Source organism: Alligator mississippiensis, chromosome 4, assembly GCF_030867095.1.
Source record: "Alligator mississippiensis isolate rAllMis1 chromosome 4, rAllMis1, whole genome shotgun sequence".
Lineage (NCBI taxonomy): Eukaryota > Metazoa > Chordata > Crocodylia > Alligatoridae > Alligator > Alligator mississippiensis.
Window position 1 is genome coordinate 119,382,604 of NC_081827.1, and position 14,500 is coordinate 119,397,103.

Sequence of the window (14,500 nt, forward strand, 5' to 3'; positions counted from 1 at the left end):
ATTTGACTGTGTAGGTGTTGACGCCAGTCCCCTAGTTTTTTAATGAGAATGGGGTGGGAGACAGTGTTGAAGGCCTTCCTGAAGTCCAGAAAGACTATGTCCACTGCTACCCCTGCGTCTAAGGATTTGGTGACCTGGTTATAGAAGGCCACCAGGTTGGTCTGACAGGATCTGTCTCTAATTAACCCTTGTTGGTTGCCCCTAAGCATAACCTTCCCTGCTGGCCCCTCGTGAACATGCACCAGGATAATTCTCTCAAAAAACTTACCCAGGATCAAGGTAAGACTAACTGGCGTATAGTTCCCTGGGTCCTCCTTCCTCCCTTTTTTGAAAATGGGAACCACATTGGCCCTTTTCCAGTCCTCTGGCACCACACCAGAGCACCACAAGTGCTCATAAAGCTGTGCCAGGGGTCCCGCAATGACCTCTGCTAATTCCTTCAGCACTCTGGGGTGGAGGTCGTCAGGACCAGCTGATTTAAATACGTCCAGTCCCTCCAGAAGTTCCCTGACTAGATCCTCACTGACCCTAGACCTGGGTGCGCCTCCCCCAGGGCCTGAGGGGGTCCCGGTGGATGGGCTGATCTGGTCCCTGCTCAGGAAAATGGAGGCAAAGAAATCGTTAAATAGGTTAGCCTTGTCATCTGGTGCGACAACCGGATTTCCTAGCGTGTCTTGCAGAGGCCCCACGTTACTGGGTATCTTCTTTTTGCCCCTTATGTATTTAAAAAAGGACTTCTTGTTGTCCTTGATCTGGATAGCTAGTCCCAGTTCCATCTCTGCCTTGGCCTTCCTGACCGCCCCCCTGCAGCCCCGAGCAACCAAGGTAAAGTCCTCCCTGGTGGTGGCCCCTCCCTTCCATTGGGTGTACGCCTCCCTTTTAGATAGGAGACATTCCCGTATGCCTTTGGTGAGCCATGGGGGCTTTTGCACCCTCTTGCCCCCTTTGACCCTTGCATTGCAGCATTCATGAACTGCCTGCTACCTTGAGGTATGTAGAAAAAACATTTAATGTTGTGTCTATATCCGAATTGCTGAATCTTTCCAAATCTCTCCGAACCAATTGGGAAGGTTGCAATTTGATTCACAGAGATTAAAGGGCTTCCTGATTCAATTGGATTCAGAGATTTGGCCACTGAATCAGGCTGGATCTCCACCAAATTGAATCAGGGTTCCAAGTTTTCCACAGCCCTAGTTACTCTCTGTAAATAAAGGTAGTAAACAAACTGTGCACTAGCGCATCTTATAAGGAGGTAAAATTCTAAATTAACTTGGTGGGATAAGGTTGGTAGGTCAAATATATATATCAAGTAGGAGGTTGTTTGTATCCATTAGTTACTATGTGTAATTGATGAACTGTTATTATTGAGCATCAGAGAGTTGGGGAAAAAGTAGTATTTCTCATCATAGAGGTTTACTATTTCCAGTGAAAAGCAAAAGTGGTTAGAAAGCTTTGGGAAAGGCTGTGAATGTAGAAGAATAAAATGCTTAGAAATTTAAAGGAATGCTGATCCTTTAGGGTTCTAACAGTCTTTGTTTGGAAGGGTCTTCAGTGGCTTGTAATGCATTATGTTCCTAGGCCAACTCAGCTTTCTGGTGAACCAGTGTCCTTAAAAATCACAATTTCATTTCAGTCCATTTGTGTGCCATTTGGGGGGCAGTGTTGCCAAAAGCCAGTCTTGAAGAGAAACAGTCACCTTTCTCAATATTAGAGGTGGCCTTAATAGAGTAAAAACTGTATCTTGGCTAAATAAGTTCCTTGAGAGTTTGGCTCTATGTCAGGACTCTTTTAATTCATAAGGAAAAGCGCAAAAGAGAATGCATCAAAACAAACTGGAGAGCTCCATAAAAAACATGAAACACTTCCAAATATTTTGTCTCAGCATGGCTTTGTCATGGGTAGGTCTTGTCTTACCAATCTCATCTCCTTCTATGACCAAGTCTCTCACCACCTGGACACAGGAGACGTGGTAGACATTATATACCTAGACGTCCAAAAGGCTTTTGATCTAGTATCCTACAATATCCTTGTGGGGAAACTGGAAGCTTGTGGGCTCAGCTGCTCGATGGTCCAGTGGGTGGGAAACCGGCTACATGGTAGGTCCCAGAGAGTTCTCATGAACAGAACTGTGTCGTCCTGGTGTGAAGTGGCCAGTGGTGTCCCTCAGGGGTCCGTGCTTGGGCTGGTGCTTTTCAACATCTTTATCAGTTATTTGGATGGGGGAGTGAAAAACTCACTGGCCAAGTTTGTGGATGACCCCAAGTTATGGGGCAGTGTGGTCATGCCAGAAGATAGGTTGCAGATACAGGCAGACTTGGATAGGCTCAAGAATTGGACAGATGAGAACCAGCTGAAGTTTAACACTTCCAAGTGTAAGGTGCTCCATCTGGGGGCAAACAACCCTCAACATACATACAGGCCCGGTGGTGACAGCTTGACTTGCACCGTGGCCAAAAGGGACCATCGCGTGAATATGAGCCGTCAGTGCGAGGCGGTGGTCAGGAGTACAAACAACATGCTGGCATGCATCAACTGATGCATCTCTTGTAAAGCTAAGGAAGTGATACTCTTGCTGTTCTCAACACTGGTGAGATGGTAGTTGGAGTACTGCGTTCAGTTCTGGGTGCCGCACTTCAGTAAGGACATGGAAAAACTTGAGAGGGTCCAGAAAAGAGCTACCCGTATGATCAGGGACTTGCAAGGCAAGCCATATGAGGAAAGGCTGAGGGACCTGGGCCTCTTTAGCCTAAAGAAGAGAAGGTTGAGAGGGGTCTTGAGGGTGGCTTACTGCTATATCAGAGGTGTGCATCTGGAGCTTAGTGAACAACTGTTCACTATGGCACCCCTGGGGAAGACCAGGACCAATGGATATAAACTCCTGGAAGCCCACTTCAGGCTTAATACCAAGAAAAACTCCTTCACAGTCAGGGTGTCCAGACTGTGGAATAAGCTCCCTCTAGAGGTGGTGCAGTCACCTACCCTGGAGGTTTTCAAGAGGAGACTAAATAGTCACCTAACCCCAGCTGTCTTCCTGCCTAGAGTGGGGGGGGGGGGGCTGCACCCGGACCCGATGATCTGCAAGGTCCCTTCCAGCCCCTAACAATCTATGACTCTATAAGCATGCAGTGGGTGTAGTGTAACATTTAGCATGAATTCTTAAGGGCAGCTTTTCTTGCCGCTGTACCAAAGCTCCACAGCCCAATCCAGTGCCTATTGAAGTAAACTGAATGAGTTTCATTGATATTAGTGAGTATTGGATTGACTTAGTTCATTAGTTGGATTCCTTAGTCAGGAGCATGGAGGAAAGGAGGGGTACAGATGGCCGTTTGCAAGTCATTACATTATGAAATCCCAATTTCCTGTAAATACAGAAATTTGATAGTTGTCCCTGAAATGTTTGACAAATCTTTAAAGTATCTGACTTTCTTCTGTTTTAGGAACTTCATAATATTTTTACTGAAAGCTATTTCTGGAAAGTAACTGAGCAAATACTTTGTTAGAGTGTTTGACTAAGCTTTTGTTTTCGTACAGTGTTGTAGAAGAGGAGACCAAACGCACTACAACAGTTACAGACACACAAATGGAATCAAATGATGATGCTGCCTTCTTGGAGAGATTAGCAAGGAGGGAGGAAAGACGCCAGAAACGTCTCCAGGAGGCCCTAGAGCGTCAAAAGGAGTTTGACCCAACAGTCACAGATGGAAGCTTGTCACTACCAAGCAGCAGAGAGATAAACAATGTGGATGAAGATGAGACCATGGGGAAAGAGGAAAAAATTGAAACACGCCAAGGACGCTACGAGATCGAGGAGACAGAAACCATTACCAAATCATACCAGAGGAACAACTGGAGGCAAGATGATGAAGAAGAAGAAGTAAAGAAAGAAGAAAAAGATAAGAAGGAGGTGCTGGAGGAGAAACCAAAGGAGATACCCACAGAGGAAAATCAGGTAGAGGTGACAAAAGAAAAGGAAACTATAGGCAAAGAAGATGTGTTAGAAGCAAAAACCCTAGCTGAGAATAACACCAGTGCCCAAGTAGAAAGGGAGGAGGCCATAAATATCACTCTTGTTCTTGATTATGGGAAACTTAGGGATGAGGAAAAGCAAAAAGCTGAGGAGGACAAGAAAAGAGCAGAGGAAAAAGAAAGGCTTGAAGCAGCAGAGAAGGAGAGGATAAAGGAGGAGGAGCAAAGAAAAGCTGAGGAAGAAAGAGAGAGAATTCAAGCAGAAGAGAGAAGAGCAGCCCAAGAAAAAGAAAGGATTGAGGCAGAGGAAAGAGCAAAAGCAGAGGAAGAGAAAAGGGCAGCTGAGGAAAGGGAGAGGATCAAGGCAGAGGAGGAGAAGAAGGCAGCTGAAGAAAGGGAGAGGGCTAAGGCAAAGGCAGAGGAGGAGAGGAGGGCAGCTGAGGAAAGGAAAAGGGCAAAGGAGGAGGAGGAGAGGAAGGCAGCTGAGGAAAGGAAGAGGGCAAAGGAGGAGGAAGAGAGGAGGGCAGCTGAGGAAAGGGAGAGGGCTAAGGTAGAAGAGAGGAGGAAAGCAGAAGAAAAGGCTAAGATAGAGGCAGAGAAATTAAAAGCAAAACAAAAGATAGAAGAGAAAAAAATTGAAGACAAAAAATTACAAGATAAACAGGTAAAAGAGAAGAAAATACAAGAGGAAAAGCCTCAAGCAGCCTTCCTAAGGAAACAGGTACAGTAAACATTTTGCACCAAACAAGAGGCCTGTGATTTGTGAGAAATGTAATGCAAGAAAAAACCACAGGATTGGAATTTGCTCACAGTTTTGTTCCTGCATTTAAACTACTAATGCTCTCTTCAATCAGTATTTGATTTCTTTCTTTTCACTAAAGCTCCTTGCTTCCACTTATCAATAATGCAATGCATGACACACTTAAATGCTCCATATGCTGGTTTTGAAACCCTATGAAGGAAAACCTGGCATGTTCAGAATTGTGTGCATTTTGCCGCCTCTTTTTCTTTTGCTTTAACCAATAGCCTGTGAGGAGTAGAAAAGCACAGTTTGATGCAAAAGACACATGAGCTATGTGCGAAGAACACTGAATAAGCATATGTTGTTGATAGAAGCAAGCACAGCTGGGGGCGTTCTCTGCTGGGATACTCAAGCACAATGCTACATGAGGGAGAAGTGAGCATAAAGGTCCAGGAAGGGGTGTGGGAGCACAGTTCCCTAAATTGGGAAGAGCAAGCACAGCTGCACATGGAGATGTGGGCACATCTGCACCAATTGGGTATGTGATCACCGCTTTGGCAAATCAGAGCTGGAAGGGTGGCTGGTAGAATGATATTTTCATCTTAACAAATAAAAAGGGGGAAGAAAAAGAGGTTAAAGTGGAACCTAAAAAGGAAAAGTTACCAGATGAGAAACTTCGACCTCCTTTCAAAAAAGACCAGGTAATTATTATGCACAAAGATGATGTCATAAGGAAATATGCTGGAACTTACAATCAGAATGACTCCATAGCAAAAGGATATTTTGTTTAGCAAAGCGCGTGCTTATCTTTGTCATTAAGCATGTGCATAGTCCCATTGAAGTCAACAGGGGTGGAACTACTCATGTGTTTAATGGCAAAGTGTTTGGATGAGTATTTTGCCTAATATTGGCATATTAGGGTGAAATCTTGCTGGTTTTTCTTAATGTGAGTGCCTCAGTGACTTCAATGAGACTCGCCTAAGTAAATCAGGCAGGCAAGGGTTGGACCCTGGAGGTGGACTTTTCAGGACTGTTCCAACTAATTTATCCTTCCCTAGTTTCCTCTACTTTTACTATGAACTTTTCTCCTGTGACTGAGACCTGCCTTCATAATAATTATGAATACTTCTAGGTCTCTTTGGCCACCTAACTGACCTAACTAATGATTTTCCTTCCTTACCCCCTAAGATAATCTGATGCTCAGTGATATATAAACCATGCAGATCCAAGGTTCTTTTTTTGTTTTAAAGAGAAATCCTACCAAATTTACTGCATTGCATTTCTACTGTAAACACAGGAGGTGGTGCCATGGTGTTTTACTGTATGGTAAGTAAATGAGGTTGAGAATAATTTACTTTTCAGACTTATAATAGGCAAACAGGAATCATGGTTACATTTGTACAGTGAATGTGCGTTTGGATCAGTCCTATAAGCTACTGAGTGTGTAAACCTCAATTGGCTTTATTAAGAAGGTTGAGGATATGTAAGGCCTGCCAAGTTTGCACCCCTTTGGGCTCAAACATATATATCTGGGATGAGTACTGCAGGATGGAGGTAGATGGGACGAGGTGGGATGAACTACCTCTACATCTGTGTAGAGCGGTGATGCTCAACCTGCAGCCCACAGGCTGAATCCAGCCTGTGGACTGTGTCTTCTAGTCTGTGGGGCTTGCTATGGGCTGGGAAATTTGGCAGCAGGGGGGCAGTAGCAGTAATAATTGCATGGCTCTGGAAGCTGCCACAATTAATACTGCCACCACACCCCAGGAGTTAAATTTTTGAATCTGCGGGGAGCCAAATGTTGTAGTCCACATGGCAGGTTGCTCCAGTACACATAGATTCAGAACTGATGTGTGGGATCAGATCTGTGAATTTGCTCGTTTACAGCAGTTAAGGAGCAGGCTCAAGATTTCTAGCTGTAGGAGAGTATCCAGGTGAGTTTAGGCCAGGCTGCAGCCTACTCTTAGAACTGAAAGCAAATGATACCATGTGTTTTATGGGCATGCAAGTGTCTAATTTTGGAAGCCTCATTTGCAGACTCATTTGTTGGGACCTACAGAAATTGTGATTTTGCAAAATCCGGCATTACCCATGAAATTAGCCAATATCAGTGAAATCTGCAAAAAAAAACCTTACTGAAACTAAATCCTGGTTCCCCAGAAGGGGCCAACAGGTCTCACAGCACTATGGCTCAGCTGCACAGCCCACTGGGGGCGAGGGGGCTGCCAGCACGAAGGGGAGCTCAAGATGGCTGCCAACCCTACTCCTTGCTGCTGATTGACAGAGTGGCTGCCTGTCATGTGGCCCTGCCCCTCTTCACCAATCAGTGGTGAGGGGCAGGACTGCATGACAGACAGCCCTCACAACCAATAAGCAGAGAGGGTTGGGGGCCAGTGGGGCCCTCAGCCAAAGAGAGGTATGTCGGGCGAGGGGGAGCTGCCAAAACTAGCCCATGAAAATGGCTACTGGCCCCATTATCTCCCTACAAAATTTGTCATCCGCCTCCTCGAGTTGGTTACACCCCTTACTCATTTGAGACTGAAAAGCTACAAAACAGAGCATTTAAAGGGTTAGAAAAATGTTGGTCCTTATGTAAGAAGGGATATTGGTTAAGCGAAGATGATTTAGCCTGGCAAGAGTGAGTGGAAAGAAATCTAACGGAGGCATTTAAGACAGTGAAGGTTAGAATAAAAAATGAAGTCCCTGTTTTTAGGTTGTCCCAGAAGCAATCATTTGTGGGCAGATGAATTTAAAACCAATTAAAAAAAACTATTTCTCTACAAAAAGGGTTGAGTTTCCGGAATTCAGTGCCACACCGTATCGTTTAACATTGTAGATACTTTTAAGAGGATGCAGGATTAGTTCAGTACCATTAAACTTTGGAGAGACTTTGGGGTCCTACTAAGTGTGGGCTGCTCTCAGTTCCCATAAAAATTAATACAATCTGAGGGTGCTCTGCTGTTCTTATTTTCTCCCGTTATATGCAAAAACAACTCCTTTGGGACTAAGACTTCTGAAAGGGTTAGGAATTTTTTTTTAAAGATTTTTTTTGGGTGCTCAATTTAAGACTCATTTTAAAAAGGCCCTCACTTTTTTAAACTACTCAGTACCCACTGTCTGAAAATCAGGTCCCTTTTAGGTTTCTGGAGTTGTATACTGAAAACTATTAGTCCCTTTGGAAATCTTAATGATCACTTTTTGGCTTAGGACAATACTGGTGTTCACATTACTGCAAAAACAGTCTAGACGTGGACCTTGAGCATTTAACAGTGGTGTACAAAATTCAGACAGGCTCATTTTTTATTAATTAAATATTATTCATATATTATCATTCAATATTATTAATTGAAGTTAAGAAGAGGAAGAGGATGTGACCCTAATAAGAACTTGGAAGCATGCTTTTCTATGACACCAGGTTTCTGCCTGTATTATACCAGCTTGTGCCCATTGTCAATGAGATCATAATCTGCCTTCTCAGAATTTTGGCTTCAGTCAAATTAGCAACTAGAAGTCCTGCTGCCTCTCTGAACTCTCCCAACACTTTGGGTCTGCAAAACTGGCCTGGAAAGTTCATAAGAACAAATTTTCTCATGACATGAGACTCCTGGTATTTCCTGCTTCTGGTGTGGCTAGACATGCTGCAAAAGTTGCTTTTTCTCATGGTATTTGGGTATTTCTGTGTTCATGGAGATTGGCAACAAAAACCCCTAGACCCAGATAGCTACAGCATTTGAGGCATTCCAAGATCAAACCACAATCTGGAATTAAATGGTCCCAATCCTTAAAATGTACAGAACCAAAAGTTTGGGGCAGAAGAACTCTATATTGAAATCTTCCAGATTACCTATTAATTTACAGTCCTGGTCAGAACTAGGAGCTGCAGATGTGTGTGAAATTGTAGATATAATTAAAAACGGAGTTAATCAAACATTTTGAAATTGCTAAACTGTTTATTCCTGTTTTGTTTGTGTCTGGGGTCAAGATACCTGGGAAGAAATAAGCTATCTCTGTGAAAACTATACTACCCACCCAATCTAATTCCATTGAAGTCAGTGGGAGCCCTTCTGTTAATTTCAGCAGGAGTTGAATTGGTCTCTGTTTCTCTGAAACATAAAAGTATTTAAAATGCCTATTTCTCTCACTTACCTGGTGAGAAATTGCTGCTGTGAAAGAGACTGATCCTGCTTCTATTACAGTCAATCAGAGTTTAATCACTGAAATTCATAGAAGCAGTAACGGGTCCTAAACTGTTCAAATGCATCTCTGATATCATGCTTTATAATCTTTAATCAGAAATTCAAGTGGTGATGTTTTATCTAGCAAGTGTTTATATGCACACTTGGTAAAATGTCAGCCTTCTGAACAGTTATGGATTGGATTATGCTAATTCTTAAAGTGTGTTATTTAATTCTAACTTTCTTAGCAATTTAAATTAAGTTGTAGAATTTGCTGCCTTCCCCTGTGGGTGTTGCATCTTAGGCAATTGGAATTATTGTTTGTTTTTTCCATGAGACTTAGAAGGGACTTCGTGAAATAGCAGCAAGGTATGTGGGAAGAAATGTTCTCAAAATTCCATTACAGGTGCCGTGACATTTAAAATCCCAGAGCCACCAACAGCCGTGGTTTCAAAATCACTTTGACAAGTGGTGCAGGAGATTGCTAATGGAGATGGAACCTTTCACTATTAATAATATATCAGGTGTTCAAATCTTTTCCAGATCTGGGAGTGACCCAAAGATACTGCTGCCTGATGGCTGCTTGTTACATTGAATAGAACTGATTGTCTCAGAGCAGTTTCTAGAAGACAGAAGTTCACGACTTCAAAGCTACAACCACTGCCACTGACAATAATTGGCTTATTTGCTGGCTGGAGGTCATAGCATCATGGCCAAAGAATGCATGTTCATGGAAACCGAACTCTTCTCTTACCCATCAGAATAATTCTGCCAAGTCATAAGCGAGACTGTAGTAGAATAGCATAGGGAAAGCTTACATTGCTGCCGTCTGTTTTGTGGACTGAGCGATTTTCTCTGAGTTATATACCCAGATTACATGACCGCCTCCCCCCCTTTCAGTGCACACCACATTTCAGCTGTCACGTCATATGTGTTTATTCAAATGAACAAACAGCTTTTGATCCTAGTGACAGGCAGAGCTGGTATTGGAGATTCCAGCTGTTCAGTCATCTTGTCAGATGCTTTGTAAAGCTCCCTAAGAGGATCCTGCTTTGAAAAGTGGGAGGGGATGCCTTCAGGAAGGGATAATTGTGTCTAGTCCCACTCTAGGTCAGAGTTTATTTTTCTCTTCATTTAGCAGATGGAACGGCAGGAGGATGCAGAGGGGCAGCTTTCTAAATGGTTTCCAAACCAGTTCTTTAAAGAAAATATGTGCTGCCTGCCCAATAGAGCCTTGTGCCGACATAGGAAAATTTTCTCGGGTTAACACTTTTATTTTCTTCCCTGCAATTCAAAACTTATTTGGCTCCTGGTCCAGGTAATTTACTTTGTGGAAATAATTCTGCCCACATAACAGAAGAACTAAAATCAATTGCCATCTCCTGCACTTTTCATCAGCATCCAAGCATGACTCAGCATGCTGGGGTCAGGCCGTGGATGGCCATGATAAATACTTTTAAGACCAACATTTTCTGGATGGGGATTAGGGAGTGAAACCAATACATTACATTTTTTGAATCTCAGTCAAATAATATAAAGTGAAGTCTGGGAGGGGGGAGGAGAATTTTTGCCTCAATGTTTTTGGAGAGAACATCTGCTTCTTTCTAGGATTGGAGCTGCACATTGGATAATACCCTCCACAACTAGTCAGTGATTGGTCTGTAACCTAGTATGGGGACATTAGAATTGCACACTGGTAAAAAACCCCACATTTGGCTATGGCCTAATGATCATTGAACTACTTGGCAATGATGCTTGTAGTAGCCAACTAGTAGGTACCTGCTCTGACACTGAAAACACCCGGTACATCCTGTTAGCCCACATCTGCTGTGCAGGTGACTGTATTGGCTACATTGGGATAGCAAGCACTTGCTTTTGCTGAGTTAGTTTAACAATCTGTTATGATTATTATTTCTATTGTAGAATCACCTAATAACCCATTGTAGTTACAACTATATGAACAAACAACAAAGGCATTCCTTCTCTTACAGTGTTCATAGTCTGAGAGTCAGATGATGTGCAACAGGTAAATAAGCTAAAAAATGAGGGGCAAGGGGATGGAACAGGATAGTGGTCAAGACAGGTGTCATTACAGTTGGGTTACATAGCAATAGTAGCATTTTGTGCAGCAGATTTGCATGCAATGCAGGTAACTGCAGCTGTCTTTGGGTGTAAGGTAGATCAGAAGAGGGTGGTTGCAGATAACATTTTAGAACTTTACAGGATGTTTGCTGTAAAAGATTTGAAGACGCATGCTTAGGTGCCCAGCATTCCTAGTTACCCCTTCACTGCGGGAAACACACTCCTCTTCAGTTACCCTGAATGTCTAACTGTGACTCTCTTTCTTTGCTTGTATTCTTTATGGTATCTTCTGAGCAGATAAAAGATGACAAGGCTAATAAAGAAAAAGCACCTAAGGATGAACTTAAGGCTAGCTGGGATCGTAAGAAAGGACTTCCTGAATCAAAGCCACAGAATGGAGAACGTGTCCAGGAACTTACTACCCACAAACTTAAACATACTGAGAATATTTTTGGGTAATTCACATTAACACTGGATTTGTTTATATCGGAGTAGAGCTAGTGGTCTTGTTACCTTTTATGGGTCTCTGTTACAGTACTTTTCAGCTGCATAGTACAAGACTTAGGTTTCCAACATCAAACATAAAAATTATGATATTCATTAGTTTTTTTAGAATTGAATTGAGGGTCTCAGGTTGTTTTTTAATGGAATTCTATGCCCATTGCTGTAGCAATGAAATAAGATAGGCATAGCTGGCTAATGAATAGAAAAAAGCAAACACCTCACTCTCTCTCTAGGGATCAGCAATTTGTTTTTTAATTTTCTTCCATCATCTGCTAAACTTTTGCTTTCTTAATGAACTTCATATTTTTATAGTCTACATTGAAATAAAGACTGACCTCAGAGCTGGGCTTTTATATCCTTGTCACATGAGCTAAGCCTTTACTGAGAATAACCCATTTCCAGTTACACACCTGCTTTAAATCAGATTCTGTATAAACAATATGAAGCAGTGTCCAGATGGTAACCTTTTTTAAGAGTTTATCTCTTAATTGTTTATTGTAGCAAACCACAAGTTTAATGGTTTTATACGTAAATAATGATTTGGTAGAAGAAAAACTACTCCTGGTCAAAATGTTTTAAAGAGGCAAGTTCAGGAAAATAATGTTGTCTGAGATATCTGCTGCACTTGGGAAAGAGAGGGATTCATATGCCATAAAACAGAAGAAAATGAGTCCTCTTCACCTGTCCAGTGTTGGGTCAAATCACAATGAACATGTGAAATGTTTCTAAAATTCTCCTTGTAACTTCTTTGTTTATTTCATGTTGGGCATAGGTCTCTGTAGCAACACTTAGTAATAAGACCAAAATCTTTCTTCTATTTCCCTTTGGCTACATCGGGATAGCAATGTAGGTGTCTTGTCCCAGGAGGATCCAAATCACCCAGGTCAGGTGTCTAGGCTTCTTATGGAGTGAATGGGGAGATCTAGATACCACCCAAGGTCCAGGTCACCCATCCAGTCACTTGGCCTTATTAGCCTACAGGTAGCTAATAAGTATGCTAAGTATGGGGGTGTGACTGAACTCTCACTTGTTTTCAGAACTTAAGCAATTTGATTTAGGGATGCAAGGAAGCACTAGATTACTCAAGGAGGAGGTGTATGATCCAGAACAGCCTATCTGATGGCAGCACTGAGTTCAGTATAAAGCACAGCATCTCCCTTGTTCCTTCTTGAGCTGGTGATGGTAGTGCCCACCTTTTGCTTTGCAGTCTAGTGATAACAGCACTTGCCCAAGAAGACAAAAACCTGACTTCTAGGTTTATCCTACCTAGGAGGAATAGAAACACAAGAGATGGGGCTTGTATGTTTTTTATTTTTTTCTCTGTTCTTCAGGCATTAAAAAGTGCTAGATTCTAAATGCTCCATTAATGAAACCACGGGGTTGCACAATTTAATGTCACAAGAGTGGGATTCAGATACATTTCCCAGTTGCCAGGAGAATGTCCTGAATACCCATTTAACAGTTGCCTTGCAGAAATTTATAGTCCTGGTTAAAAAGGATTTTTTTAATACTAAGTAGATACATTATAAAATAAGTGCCAGGTCACACACTAGTCTAAGCAATGGTGCTTATCCCTGTTGGCCATCTGTAGTTAGAGCTTCTAGGATCAGACTCTAAAAGACTGAATTTAAAAGGAAAATAAAAAAAATGGCTGTTTTTATTTCAAATGAAGGGTCTGGTGCTGAAATGGGTCAGCAGTCTGCTGGATTATGTTGGGGGAACCCAAATATGTAGTAATAAAAGGCTTGTTATAGAGCTGAAATGGTGAAAGTTAAGATGCTCCTAGCAGTATTAACTCTATTACAGTTCACATTCACTGTTTTGTCATATGTTAACAATACAATTTGCAAGTCATGCAGTGTAGTCTGATAGCACAAAATTCCATTGAAGTTAATGGGGGACTGTATAGGTACATGGATTTGCCTGAAGGGATTCTAATCCAGGATTGGATTGAGTCCATAAACTTTTAAGCTCTGATCTGGAAAGGTGCTCCATATTGGCAGCTCCTGTGAATTTATTAGGCCTTTATGTAGCTGCTCGAGTCTCCAAATGTGAAGAATGCCTTGCAGAACTGAGGCCCATTTCATTAAGTCACATGCTGAGGCAGTATTTATAATGCTTATTTGTTGTTATCTCTGTAATGTAGTTGCTTACTTAATATTGCTGTGGGAAATACTGATGTTTGTGCTCTTGGCTCTTGTGTGTTCAGTTTTGCACCCCCGTGGTTTCATTAATGGAGTATTTAGAATCTGTATCTTCTTAGAGCCTGAAGGACAGGGAAGAAATAAAAGCCAAATACATGCCCCTTTCCCATCTCTTGTAAGTACCATGATGAAACTGTCAAGTATGTGTGTCTCTGTCAATAGTTGTAAAAACACACTTCCAGGTGCAAGTATTTAGCAAAGTACTGATGTGAGAAATATATAACTAGCTGGAGCTGTTTAATACTCTGGGGAAAAATGTATTCATATTGCTCACAAGAAATGGGCATTTTTTAAAATGTCCTTAATTTCTCTGCATTAAAGCTGGTTGTGAATAATCTTTCTCTCAGAGGTGGGGAGGCAAAGCATTTAAGAAAATTAATCTGTAAACCCATTTAAAAAAGTCAAAATTCCCAGGAAATTTCAAAGAAAGTTCACACACACATGTCAGCCAGCTAGAGTCCAAAAGAATAATGCCTTAAATAAGTGAAGTATCTTGTACTGAAATATAGTAGAACAGCAAGAAGTGTATTTGCCATAACTATGCTGGAATCAAATGGCCTTGACTTTTTTATGATATTTGCCAAGCGTGTGTATTATCTGTTATCTTATATAAGTTGTTATAATGGCACTCACCTTAGACAGCAAAGGCTTATGCATGTCTTAAAATACTGTGTTCCATGCAATGCATTGCTGCTGTGTTTTTCTTTTGTATGTGCACATCCTATTTAGAAAATTTTAGAGGCAAATGACTTATTGCCTTTCCTTGGATTCCTGAATTGTTTTCTTCATATATGCTTTTAGAAGATAACTCCCTAAGTACAGCTCCC

The 14,500-nt window shown here is 41.9% G+C and overlaps 1 protein-coding gene across 8 annotated transcripts in view; it reads left to right on the forward strand.

Annotated features, from left to right (window-relative positions):
* The window catches only part of CALD1 (caldesmon 1), a 367,827-nt gene that overhangs the window by 325,516 nt on the left and 27,811 nt on the right, over nucleotides 1-14,500 (forward strand). For 6 of the 8 annotated variants that reach the window (XM_059726536.1, XM_019489435.2, XM_014609318.3 and 3 more), the window contains 3 exons: nucleotides 3,532-4,687; nucleotides 5,326-5,409; nucleotides 11,263-11,420. In XM_059726536.1, the coding sequence (XP_059582519.1) occupies nucleotides 3,532-4,687; nucleotides 5,326-5,409; nucleotides 11,263-11,420 (1,398 nt within the window). The remainder of the gene's footprint in view (nucleotides 1-3,531; nucleotides 4,688-5,325; nucleotides 5,410-11,262; nucleotides 11,421-14,500) is intronic. The other 2 variants (XM_014609341.3, XM_019489436.2) reach the window with 1 other exon arrangement.